Source organism: Protobothrops mucrosquamatus, unplaced genomic scaffold (genome assembly GCF_001527695.2).
Source record: "Protobothrops mucrosquamatus isolate PMUCROS unplaced genomic scaffold, P.Mucros_1.0 scaffold415, whole genome shotgun sequence".
Classification (NCBI taxonomy): Eukaryota; Metazoa; Chordata; class Lepidosauria; order Squamata; family Viperidae; genus Protobothrops; species Protobothrops mucrosquamatus.
The window spans coordinates 543295-557338 of NW_015386744.1; the positions used below are offsets into that span (position 1 = coordinate 543295).

The window sequence follows — 14044 nt, forward strand, 5'->3', positions numbered from 1 at the left end:
CATTGTTTTAAACAATGCTGGATTCGTTGATAACATTCACGTTTCTTTTCAAAGCTGCAAGGAATAGATTTGCAGAAATCTCTTTCTCTCCACGATATATAAATAACAGAATCACTCCAGGTATATTGATTTACAGAATATTTCCAGTTGAAAACACATACAGGGCTAATGCGGCACAAATGTTTATTTAAAAAATTCTTTTCTTAACTAATAGGAATAAATGAAACCCGATCCCCAAAAATACGGAATGAAGGAAAATAGAAAGCGTGCAATAAAAAAATGAAATAGCTTCTGAACAAAACAATGTATTTGCTCACCCAGAAATAATAATGTATGATTGCTTTTTTTTATCTCACACTCCCCAAACTATATGCAACTATCATTTTTATTTTTGCTGGTCCAGTTCCAGTGTCTTTACCTACAGGCCAGTAGGCAAACATTTTGCAGATTTAAGTTTTTGGTAACCCTTTGGCATCCTGGTAGAACTGCATTATACAATAGACTTATTTAAGAAAGCTATATCTACCACATTGTTAGCGTCCGTTTCAAAATGATAACTAATTTCCATATATAAACTTAGTAAGCATTGCAGCCTCATTTAAAAACCAGAAACCTTATAACTAGGCCAATGAGCAGTTAGCATCACTATTCCATCAGGTAGATTAGTGGAGATTTTTAATAATAAAATGTGCTTATTGCTGACTGGAAATCCCTTAGGGTTTTTTTTTTTTGCATGAAACAGAAAAAAATGAATTTATGATTTATGGTTTTGATGATTAGATAGAATAAATTATAGGGAAAAAAGAATTATATTGTAACCATAGAGCAAGAGGTAAATTTATAATTGTACTTATTAAGTGCTGCAAAGCTACTTCTTTGTGTAACTTTTTTCTTTCTTTTTCTATTCGTTTACTTTTTTTCTTTCACGCACTTTTAGCTCGCTCTTTCTCTTCTTTTCTTTTTCTGACTCTAGATTCATTTCTATGAGTCTTTCTCTTCTATTCTTAAAATATTTTAATAGAAGTATATTTTACAAAATGAATTGAGCTTGATGCCTGTTGACGTCATGGATACACAAATGTCATTTCCTTGGCAGCAAGAGAGATGTGGTTTCATGGTCCTTCTTCAGAACGTTTTCTGAGATCCCAGTCCTGAGATTTCCTTGTGGTCTCCCATCCGAATACAAATCAGGTTCAATCTTTCTCAAGCTCCTCGAAATCAGCCCAGGAACGACTCAAATAAATTTATCAGCTTAAAAAAAAACCACAGCTCAGTAAAAATATGAGTCATTTCCCCCAAACCTCCTACATTAAAAGGCACATCTTCAAGTAGGTTTTGCTCTGGGAAGTTTGGCTTGTGCTTTGACACCTTTTTATGATCTCTCAAAAATGTTTTGTGAGTACCTCTGGCCCCTGATTTCTCCCCAGCCTCTTGGTCTCTCCAGGGATATGTTTCGCTAAACTAAAATACTTGTCACTGGTCAGATGCAACATAGAGATGTGATTAGGTCAATGTTTCTCAGTCTGAGCCACTTCAAGACATTTGGACTTCAACTCCCAGCATTCCCCAGTCAGTCATGTTGACTCAGGAATTCTGGGAATTGAAAACCACACGAAGTAGTTGCTGAAGTTGAGAAATACTGACTTAGGCAAATGCATTGGACGTAGACATACAAACACACACACACACACAAAGAGAAGAATTCATTTGTAACCTCATCTAGAGGTGTCTCCTATTCTTTGTCGAATTGTGTGCGCAGGAAATGAGTCCAGAATAGTCACTAGGGATATTGAGGAGACTGTGACAAAAGAATTATCTTGAAAAGAACGTGAGTCAACAAAATTAGTCCTTAGAATGCAGTTGCCCTAATTCTTTTCTTACAGGCTGGCTGAGCCTTAATTCACGTCCAGAAGAGATGATTGGCAATTTGTTTTCCATATGGTAGCGGATAAGATGATCCACGCTATCGAATATATGATCTTTGGTTCTGACCTGGAAAAAACAAAGAGCATCCAAGAGTACAGTAAGTAAGAAGTCCTCAAATTCTGCAGTATTGTCAGCCTTTAAAGCAGTGGTTCTCAACCTTTTTAATGCCGCAACCCCAACCGGTCGTACGTCGAGGACTAAACCGGTCATAAGTCGAGGACTAAACCGGTTGTAAGTCGAGGACTACCCAACCGGTCGTAAGTTGAGGACTTTCCCTGCCCAGGAGCGCCGCACATGCGTGGTTCTGCCCCCTGCGCTGGCCGAGGCGTAGCTGGCAAACGGCAGAGACGGAGCAGGCCGACCACCAGCTGGCCCAGCCCAAGGGAGGTAAGGCACCCACCGGAAAAGGGGAAAAAAATGGCGGACAAAAAAAAATGGCGGACAGCCTTGCTTGGCGACCCCCATGAAATGGTCGATCGACCCCAAATGGGGTCCCGACCCACAGGTTGAGAACCACTGCTTTAAAGGATAGCATGAATTTGTGCAGCCCACCTGGAAGATGTTAAGGATTTCATTGGTGTTAAGGTAGGGAAGAAATCAATATGCCACTTACTTGTATGTATTTGATATATTTATGTAACAAATAAAACTTGAATAGGACCACTTTGTAAAGTCATTATCGAGTGTTTTTTTTTTTTTTTACTGATGAATGGGTCTTGTGGTTTGAAAATAATGGCCTACAAATATAACTAAAGAATCTAATCACACATCATATTTATTTGAAACACACTGTAAAAAGAGACTAGGTTTATTTTTATTTTTTTTTGTGCATTTGCAACTTTCCTGGAGCGTAGCAACTTTATGGATTTTCTACGAATGTCCACTGGAACGTGGCCCCAAGTCCATGTTTTGATATTAAAAGTATACTATGTTATGGTTGACTAGCAATTCAAGACAGGAGCATCCACAAGGGGAGAATGGGCCAAAACAAAAAAAAAAATTTAGGATTGGTTCATAATCTACCACATGTACCATCTTAATTTTTGTATCCCCTTCATGGATACTCCTGGTTTGAGGGATCTTAGTATCTTTGAACAGCTGGCAGAATGTCTTACTTTATGACCATAGCTTTGAGGGGTCCTTGGTGCTCTCTGAGCTTGGTTGTTTTCTTGCAGATGTTTCATTACTCAAACTATGAAACATCATCAGCGCTAGTGATGAGTGTTAGTGATTAGCACTGAGGCTTCTCCTTCTCTACTCCACAAACCCCATTTTCTTCTAGCACTGATGATGCTACTTAGTTTGGGTCATGAAACATCTGCAAGAAAACAGCCAAGCTCAGAGAGCACCAAGGATCCCTCATTTCAGCTCTGGGCTACAGATATCTGGGCTACAAATATCTGGGCTACAGATATTTATTGGGACCATTGTCTTAATTGTTCCTACCTTGCCTTCAGGATCCACCAACAAGAGGTGTTTTACTTGTCCTCCTTGCAGTCCACTCAGGACATATTGGCCAGGTGAGGTTGTACTCTCCCGTACCAGGAAGTCTCCGTTGTTTCTTAAGAGATTCTCTGCTTGTCTCCTGGATATCTTCCCGTGATAACATTCTTCATTCCAAAGAGGTGTCTTTGCATCTGTGATGCCTCCGAGGCCTGCCACGTCACTGGATCCTTTCTGCTCTACAGTGTCCAGTGCTTCTGAAAATGAAATAGAAGTTAAAGAGACCAGCTGTCTGCAGTGTATGAGTTCACCCATCCTAAGTGAGTGGGGTTTATGTCTTGAATAAGCCACAGCTGTCAGGATGTACACAACAGATTGTGCCCACAGACCTAAAAAGAGCATTGTAATCCTTTAGCCCAGGGGTCTCCAAACTTGGCAACTTTAAGACTTTAAGCTCTTAAATATGTTTTGGTTATGTTAAGAATTAAAGTGTCTTTACTATATGAAACTACTAAATGAGACACAAAGGCAGAAAAAACATACATGTTTTTACATAAACATACTATTATATATACCTCTCTAGTGTACAAGACCCTGTTTACAATTCTTCATGTTATAAATAGTATGTAGTTCTAGTATTGCTGTAAAGAATTTGCTAAATTGTATCTGTGAACTGTATTACACTCAGGGTAGGGGATATCAAAGCATGAAGCACTTTTAATTGTTTTTATATAACAAATTTGAAACAATCTCAGTTCAGTGTATTCCTTTGAATTACTGAAACCACATTAATTTGCAGGCCTGACCATTTGCCTTAAAACAAGGTTTGTACTAAAATGTTCCTCAAATGTTTTTAAGTCTAATAATAAATATTTTCTTGACAAAAAAAAAAAGACTTGTGGACTTCAACTCCCAGAATTCCTCAGCCACTCATCAGTCAGTCGCTAGCCTGATGATGTTACCTAGTTTGGGTTATGAAACGTTTTGAAGAAAACCACCGAGCTCAGAGAGCACCAAAGACCCCTCATTTCAACCCTGAGCTACAAATATTCTCCTTTATTGGTATAGGTCCTGCCTCAGCTGTAGTTTTTATTCATTTTAAAGATGGCATGACAGCAGTCTTCCAATAACCTGATGGGCTGTCAGGCAGGAGTGGATTTATGGATGTGGATTTATGAATAGAATGAGAACCAATGGATGTTAGTTTTATAGAAGGAAACACTAAGCTATTGTTATTCTGTAATAGAACAGTTTGGCTCCTCAAGTCTTGGGTGCTCCATCACTGGAGCTTTCAAAGGTTGGAGAGCATCTGAGATACCTGCCCTGAGCAGTGGATTAAATTAGAAGACTCTAAATCTCTTCCAATTTTATGATTCTATTCCATGATTTTAGGTCTGCCCCTTAGGGGCGAAAGCTTAGCATTGCTACAAACAATGCTGAATTTGTCTATAACACTCATGTTTCTTTTCCAAGCTGCAAGCGACAGATTTGCAGAAATAGAAGCAGTCTTGAATAAGGAACTGGATTTGTGGAGCTCTGTTCTGGAGGGAGGATTCTGGTCATACCTGATGTAGCTTGTAAGTTTTGAGTATTGATATATCGAGGGTCATCAAAAAGATCCACTTTACTGCTACTTTTCAGCAATGGAGCATCTTGATTTGCTGCCTGAGTTGGTTTGCTGATACCTGCAATTAATCATTACAACAAGATCCTTCTTTAGCTTTTCAAAAAAAAACCCCAAAAGCTTATTCAACAGCACAAAATACCATTAAATGAACCAAATTAATGCAAGTTATTCCACCGAGAAAAGATAAGCATGTCTGAGTTCCTAGTATTTTAGTACCTACAAAAGCACTATGTCTAACATGCTGTCTGCCTTAAAGAAACACCCCTGTCAAGGAAAATATCTAAACCACCCCATTCTGACTTAAACACAATTACTATAATATTATCGATCAATCAGAATAAAGCTGGAAGGGGCTTCGGAGGTCTTCTAGTCCAGTCTTTTCTTAAAAACCTCCAGAGATGAAGCACCTACGACTTCTGAAGGCAAGCCATTCCACGGGTTAAATTGTTCTCACTGTTAGGAAGTTTCTCCTTAATTCCAGATTGCTTCTCTACATAATAATAATAATAATAATAATAATAATAATAATAATATATTATTATTATTATTATTATTATTATTATTATTATTATTATTATTATTATTATTATTAAAAGTTGGAAGGGACCTTGGAGGTCATCGAGTCCAACCCCCTGCCCAGGCAGGAAACCCTACACCATTTCAGACAAACGGCTGTCCAGTCTCTTCTTAAAAACTTCCAGTGTTGGAGCATTCACCACTTCTGGAGGCAGGTTGTTCCACTGGTTAATTGTTCTCACTGTCAGGAAGTTTCTCCTTAGTTCTAAGTTGCTTCTCTCCTTGATCAGTTTCCACCCGTTGCTTCTCGTCCTGCCTTCAGGTGCTTTGGAGAATAGCTTGACTCCCTCTTCTTTGTGGCAGCCCCTCAAATACTGGAAGACTGCTATGTCCCCACCAGTCCTTCTTTTCTCTAGACTGGCCGTACTCAGGTCTTGCAACCGTTCTTCATATGTTTTTGTCTCCAGGCCCTTAATCGTCTTAGTTGTTCTTCCTTGCACGTTTTCCAAAGTCTCAACCTCTTTTTTTTTATAATGTGGTGGATTCTAATCAGTGTGATCAGAATTCATTAGAAAAGTGTGGACTTCATTAGCATGGATAAGAACACGGGCAGAAGAATGTGTAAACAGGGCTAATGAAATAATGATTGGGGGGGGGGTCGAGGACAGCATCTTTCTTCCTCTTTTTCGCCTTCTTCTTTACAGATACTTGCAAATGGTTTGCTTTCTACTGAATCCTAGTAGCACCAACCTGAGAAAGTCTCAGGTGACCCCCCCAAAAGAAGCCTTGACTACCCCCAACGGGTCCTCATGCTGTTTCCACCTTTGATGGCTCCTGGGAGACTCTTTTTGGTGGCTTATGGAACCGGATCAAAATGACAATACCTATTCTAGAATGTGAAGATGTATAAAACCCGCCCAAGAGATGTCCGTTGAACAGAATAGCCAGTGGTGGGATTCAAACAGGTGAACTACCGGTTCTCTGCGTGGATGCCGCTTCTGAAAGTCCATTCTGGGCCTTTCTTCTTCTCTTCTTCTTCTTGTGCCATATCCGTTATCGGACGTTGGCGATCCTGTTGGCGATCCTGTTTTTATCAGCAGCCGCACGAAAAAGTGCTGCTGAGTTTTGTCCGAACCAGTCCCTTAGATTTTGAAGCCACGATGTTCTTCTTCTGCCTGGACCTCATTTGCCTTCAATCTTTCCCTGGAGGATTAAATGGAGTATGCCGTATTTTTCTGGTTGTCGCATCACATGTCCGAAATATTCTAATTTTCGTTTTTTAATTGTTTTGATGATTTCCCTTGGCTTTCCCTGGCGGCTTATCCCCTCCTCATTTCTGATCTTGTCAACCCAGCTTATACGTAACAGCCGCCTGAGCAACAAAAAATTAGCTACCGGTTCTGCCGAAGTGGTGCGATCCAGCGGAATCCCACCACTGAGAAGAGCATCTAGTCTTCATCTTTGCTGCTTCTCTTTGCCTGTAATTCAACACCAGGCGCCGTGAATCAATGGAGGATGGTTCCTTTTAGTTGGTCTCTTCCTGTATTAGCTATGGGGGACGATGGAGGCAGTTTGAGATTCCAAACAGACTGGATTCTATGATTTCCTTCACTGAGACAGGAAGGCAAGAACCAGCTGTCTGTAAGATACAGGCAACTCACCCGCTGCTCCGTGCTCATCTGGGCAGTTTTCATAAAGCTGCTTAGAACTGGGACTATCATCCTAAAAAAAGAAAGAAAGAAATACAGAAACAAATTACTCTGAGGAATTCTCAGCAGATCCAGACTCTGAACAACGGTAGGAGATTAACTCAGAATTCAGGTTGATTCTTTCAGAAGGCTTAAAATCCATTCTAACGTAAAACATAGGTTCAACACACGATGTAATGCTCAATGATGCAGACCACACGCATGCTTACTCCACATTGTTGCTTCTCCGTGTGGATGGGACGGTTCATCCCTTCTTCTGGGATTATCTTCAGCCTGACGTCAGACAGCCCACCTACAGGAGGTTCCTTCCCAGGAATTTCATTATAGTATCCGCAGTCTTCCTTCTCTTGAACATTCCAGGTGGATCCATCAAGACTCACCCCTTCTCTGTGCAAAAACAAGCCAAAGCTGAAATACACAACTTCGGTAGCATCACATTATGTCAGAGGGTGGTTTATTATTTCTGAGGGGTTCTTGGTGGTCTCTGAGCTTGATTGTTTTCTGGCTGACATTTCATGACCCAAACTAGCATCTGATGATGTTACCTAGTTGGGTTATAAAATGTGTGCAAGAAAGCAAGCAAGCTCAGAGACCACCAAGGACCCCTCATTTGAACCCTTGATATTCTCCTTTATTATTTCTGTTCTCCATTCCTATACAAGGACTTGAAAAACAAAAGCACAATCTAGACAATGCCTACAAACAAACACCACAGGAAAAGAAACACTAGAATTTCAAAAACTTAGATTTTAAAATAAGGAAGCCGATCACCACAATGAACTACTAAAAGCCTTCTGCTCCTTTGGAACTGTCCTTAACCTGATCATGAATGAATTGAAACCCCTTCACATCTTCTCCCAATGACACTAAAATTGGTGATCTATGAGCTACTCCTCAAAGGCTGCTGGGAGAACAATGGAGGAGGGCTTCTCTTGTTAAATTTGAAAAAAAAATGGGTGAGGATAAGGGTAGGAATATAAGTGCCTCTTCCCCCCGCCCTTTATAGTATGTCTTCTGAAAAGAACAACTTGTGTTGAGCCTTCCTTTTTAATTAATCAGAACATAATTTGATGAAAAGACAGGAACAGGAAAGAGATATGGGCCATGCAGTTTGATTAGGAGAACATGACTCAAGAATTTAATTATGTGATTCACAGGAACTGGAAAAAGCATTTTTCCATCTGTTCGTCTCCCAGGGCAGAGGGGGGATCAACCCGGAATACACAGTATTATTTGCCATCTCAGCCTTGTACCCTCCAATTGTTTTAGGTTTCGTGTGCCAAAGACCTCTACCGCTCAGACCATAGGAACGCCGAAATCCAACGCAACTGGACACTAAGTTGGAAAATAACTCTGATCCAGCTAGCAAAACATGAAGCAATGCGCAGCACAGCAAGTGAAATCTTTCACAGCACGGTTACAAGAAAACCCTTTTACTTTGAAATCCGTAAATGTCTTTCCCTTTCAGAATGGCAAGGTATCATTAGTCTCATCGTTTAATGTTAACACCGTTAAATAAATGTGAATTTATTTATTTACTAATCCAGCCTGCTGTTCTTCCTCCTGTCTCCAAGGCCACTCCCACATTAGACAGTCCTTGATTTAGGATTACAAATTTCTGTCATTAAATGAGACGGTTGTTAGGAGAGTTTTGCCCCATTTTTACGAACTTTCTTCTCATGAATCACTGCAGTTGTTAAGTTAGTAATACGGTTGTTAAGTGAATCTGGCTTCTTTCCCCATTGACTTTGCTTGCCAGAAGGTTGCAAAAGGGGATCACATAACCTTGGGACACGGCAACCGTCTTAAGTACCAGTCAGTTGCCAAGCATCTGAATTTTAATCACATGACCATGGGGAGACTATAACAGTCATAAGCGTGAGAAATGATCATCAGTTGCTTTTTAAAGTGCCGTTTGTGTGAAAAAGGGGCAAGAAAGAGGAATAAGCAATTCAACCAACATCTAAGATTAGTTTTGTGGATGAGATACATTTCTAAGCCTTTTCCCCTTTCTGTCTATATGATCTGTTTCTGGGCGGTGGAAACACACGTAGACAAATGGATTATCTTGATAACACATTTCAAATTTCTAATACACACCAGGGAGAAACAGAGGAAGAGTTTTACAGAGAGTGACATTTGCAAAACTGTGTTCTTTCAAGAAAGCCAGCCACGGACTTTCACACAAATCAAATCTTAAAATGCAAACTCTACACCTGTTTAGATTCCCTCCCTCCCTCTCAAATACATCTCATATGTATTATTTATATTATAGGCCTGAAACATTAATTGGTTTATGTTTATTGAAGTGGTGAATGCTTCAATAAATGCTCCAACACTGGAAGTTTTTAAGAAGAGACTGGACAGCCATTTGTCTGAAATGGTGTAGGGCTCCTGCCTGAGCAGGGAGTTGGACTAGATGACCTCCAAGGTCCCTTCCAACTTGATGATGATGATGATGATGATGATGATGATGATGATGATGATGATGGATCATCGCAGTCAGCCAGATGTTCAGATTGGATTTGGCATTTTTGTCTACCTATCGAGTCCTTATCAAGGACCTGGGATAGGCAGACGTGGATGTTTGATGGTATTACAGATATCGTCGCAGGATGGAAGCAGTTCCTAGTAAGGCCGCCTTTTGCAATTGACTAATGGCGAATTTGTCAATGCCGATGGTGTTCAAGTGGTGCTCCAGTTGTTTTGGGATTGCACCCAAGGCGCCTATTACTATTGGTACTACCCTTGCTTGCTTTTGCCACAGTCTTTCTATTTCTATTTGTAGGTCTTTGTATTTTGTTATCTTCTCCAGTTTTTTCTCCTCTATTCTGCTGTCTCCAGGCACTGCCATGTCCACTATTATTATTATTATTATTATTATTATTATTATTATTATTATTATTATTATTATTATTATTATTATTATTATTATTATTATTATTATTATTATTATTATCCCAAAATACATAGGACTCTTCTGTAAATCTTAACAGCTCCTCGTTCGTATTAACCATCAGCAATGCAGCCAGATACTCATCAGACAAAACCACATGAAACAAATTTCGAACGGTCACTAAACGAATGCTCGTAAGTCCAGGACTAACTCTGCCATTCCAGCTGCCTTCCAAAAGCCTTTGCTTACCTTTCCTTGGGAACCATCAAAGCAGGAGGGGTCTTCAAGTACTGTTTGAACCGGAGCTCAAAAGCTTGTCCGACGGTATTGATGACTTCTTGAGCTATTCCAGAGGGACATTCCAAAATGTGGCATGCTGAAAAACAACGGCCACAAGGAAAAAGGATGTGAAAGGAATATAGGTGGTCCTCGACTCGTGACCACAATTCAACCCCAAATTTCTCTTGCGAAGCGAGACATCGGTCAAGTGAGTTTTGCTCCATTTTACGAACCGTCCCTGCCCCAGTTCTTAAGTGAATCCCTGCAGTTGCTAAGCTAACATGGTTGTTAAGAGGAACTGGCTTCTTCCCCATTGACTTTGATTCTCAGAAAATCACAAAAGAGGATCCTGTGACTCCGGGACACTGCAACCGTCTTAAGCACATTCCAGTTGCCAAGCATTTGTCATGTGATCACTTTTTGAGCACTTGGCAACCGGCTCACCTTTACAAATGCTTGTATCCCGTCATCACGTGACCATGATTTTTGAGGGTGTTTTTTTTTTTGCTGTTTCCAGCATTTACTTTCAGTTTCTGATAAAAAACGCCCCTTGGCTAAAATGGATTTGCTTAACAAGTGTGATGTTTGCTTAACAACCATGCAAAAAACATAAGTCAGGAGCTACCTGTATTTTTAGGATCAGAACCCAACAGTCTTGTGTCCTTTGCTTTTTCGTTTTTGTGTTTTGTTTTTTTTACTGCATTTTGGATTAAAAGCATGGCTTGTAGGAGCGTGACAATTCAAGTCTAATACCTATAAAGAGCAACTATTTGAAAAAGCTACAGCACAGAAAGTTCCAGATACAGGCAGTCCTCTCCTTATAACAATTCGTTCAGCGATCATTCGAAGTTACATCGGCACTGAAAAAAGAGACGTATGACCGTTTTTCAGACTCATGATCAAAATTCGGATGCTTGGCCACTGACTCATATTTACGACGGCTGCAGTGTCCCGGGACCATGTGATTCCCCCCTTTTGCAACCATCTGACAAGCAAAGTCAAAGGGGAAACCAGATTGACTTAACAACCATTGTTAACAACTGTGGCAAGAAAAGTCGTAAAATGGGGCCAAATTCCCCTAACAAATGTTTCACTGAACAACTGAAGTTGTGGGCTCAGTTGTGGTTATAAGTTGAGGATTACCTGCTCCATCATATCTCTCTGGCTTGCAAAAATCACATGTTGATAGTTTGCCTAATTTTGCCAATTCCTGGCATGTGAAGAATGTTAGGTTGAAATTTGATCAAGACGTCATTCGTTCCTAGCCACAATTCCTCCCCTTAGCCATCAGAGGGCACTTTTATAACAATAAATTAAGAGGAAGGACTGCAAATAAGGAAAACTTTGTTTTTTGTTTTAATAAGAAAACCCATGTAATTCATATCCGGGATGTAAAGATAGAGAGGAAATTTNTACTAAAAACCACGATAATAAATAAATAGTTTCTGTTCTAAAATCGAATTAAATAACAGGCCTGTTCTAAAAACACACCCATACAAAAACCCCCACTGAAACATAATCAAACTACGCCAGGCCGGCCGCACGGAATAGATGGGCCTTCAGGGCTCGGCGAAAAAGGCGCAGGTCCGCAACTGTACGTAGGTCGGGGGGGAGGGGTAGGTCATTCCAGAGGGCAGGAGCTGCCACAGAGAAGGCTCTCCCCCTGGGGGTCGCCAGCTGGCATTGTCTGGCCGACGGCACCCTAAGGAGGCCCTCTCTGTGGGAGCGGACTGGTCGAAGGGAGGTGTTTGGTAGGAGGCGGTCTTGCAAATACCTAGGTCCATTGCCATGGAGCGCTTTAAAAGTTGTTACTAACACCTCTAACAGTCACATCCCCAGCTTCTGGATGTCACACAAAACCCCAGGCCTTCTTTTGTGCACCCTGAAAGATCCCACAGAGATGCACACAATCCCTTGCCAAAGAGCCTACTTGGTGTTGTGCAGTGGTTCCCAACCGTTTCTATACCCCGCACCCCTAGAACGCTTCTGGTATATTCTCGCACCCCTTACAAAAGTTCAAAATGAACTAAACATATACACTATAATTCTGAAACTTCTAAACCCAGGTTTTTGCACCCCCTGGAATATCGCTTCGCACCCCCAGGTTGGGAACCCCTGGTGTAGTGGTTAAGGCACTGGATGAGAAACTGGGAGACTGGGAGTTCTAGTGTTATCTGAAGCACAAAGCCAGCTGGCTGACCTTGGGCCAGCCAGTCTCTCTCAGCCCTAGGAAGCAGGTAATGGCAATCACTGCTGGAAAAACCGTGCCCCAAAACTGCAGGGACCAGTTCAGACAGTCGCCAGGATCGAGTCAACATTGACTCAAGGATACTTTAGGAAAAATAATAACAACTCACTTGGTTACGGTATGACTAACAGATGGAATTCAAAAGCAAAATATTTAATGACAAAACGTTAGAGCTGCAGCCTTTGCTGCTCGGATCAGAGCCTCAAGGACCATCCCTACCTGCTGGCTGTCAGTGTTCAATAAAGTCAGACTGGTTGTTGAGATGGTCAGTTTTATATGCGTGCCAGAAAACTGAAGATTGCTTTTGCCAAGCACAGGAGAAAGAAATTTAGCTGGAGGCTGTAAAGACAAGCAGAGGGTTGATTTCTTATTTCATATTTCACCTATCAATGGTTTCATTTGCAGATGTTTGTTACAAGGTTCCTGCCAGGAATGTCATGGGGCACCTGAGGAATTCTGGGAGTTGAAGTCCACAAGTCATAAAAGGGCCAAGTTTGAAGACCCCTGGCCTAAGTGGACAATGCTAGAGAATCCAGAGATAATTGCAAGGTTTCTCATTAGCTTGACAATGGTACTCCATGCTAATAGGACAACACTCGTTAATTTCCATTAAATAATAATAATAATGATGATGACGACGATGATGTTGGAAGGGACCTTGGAGGTCATCTAGTCCAACCCCCTGCTCAGGCAGGAAACCCTATACCATTTCAGACAAATGGCTGTCCAGTCTCTTCTTCAAAACTTCCAGTGTTGGAGCATTCACCACTTCTGGAGGCAGGTTGTTCCACTGGTTAATTGTTCTAACTGTCAGGAAGTTTCTCCTTAGTTCTAGGTTGCTTCTCTCTTTGGTTAGTTTCCACCCGTTGCTTCTTGTCCTGCCTTCAGGGGCTTTGGAGAAGAGCTTGACTCCCTCTTCTTTGTGGCAGCCGCTGAGATATTGGAACACTGCTATCCTGTCCCCCCTTGTCCTTCTCTTCATTAAACTAGACATACCCAATTCCAGCAACCGTTCCTTATAGGTTTTAGCCTCCAGTCCCCTGATCATCTTTGTTGCTCTTCTCTGTACGAATATGAGGGTTATATGAGGGTTAGATATATTTTGTATGTGTTGATGGTTCAAGTAAAAGGTAAACCTCTTAAGGCCCAGATGGAGTTCTTTCCTTCAAAGAAGCTAGTTGGCCATCAAAGATAGATTTACCTTCCGTTTTTTTGTGTTCCCGTGTATTCCTGGCACAGCTTCACACAGACGACTTATTGCTTCCCTGAAAAAAAAATGGAAAAGGATTTACATCAAAAAATGGAGGAGAGAGAAACCATCAATTAAGGATCCACACAGCTTTGAATAGAACTCCAGATGTGTCTTTCTTTCTGAGATTTAAATAATTTGTGGTTCTAGG

General features: G+C 41.0%; 1 protein-coding gene across 1 annotated transcript in view; it reads right to left on the minus strand.

Moving 5' to 3' along the window:
• Positions 1-1692: 1692 nt before the first annotated feature.
• Positions 1693-14044, minus strand: part of SHC4 (SHC adaptor protein 4) — a 37203-nt gene continuing 24851 nt past the window's right edge. Inside the window, exons 7-12 of the mRNA XM_015816211.1 lie at positions 10367-10493; positions 7431-7608; positions 7174-7234; positions 4935-5054; positions 3373-3626; positions 1693-1992 (exon numbers count right to left, since the gene is read on the minus strand). Coding sequence (XP_015671697.1) covers positions 1843-1992; positions 3373-3626; positions 4935-5054; positions 7174-7234; positions 7431-7608; positions 10367-10493 — 890 coding nt within the window. The 3' untranslated portion in view covers positions 1693-1842. The remainder of the gene's footprint in view (positions 1993-3372; positions 3627-4934; positions 5055-7173; positions 7235-7430; positions 7609-10366; positions 10494-14044) is intronic.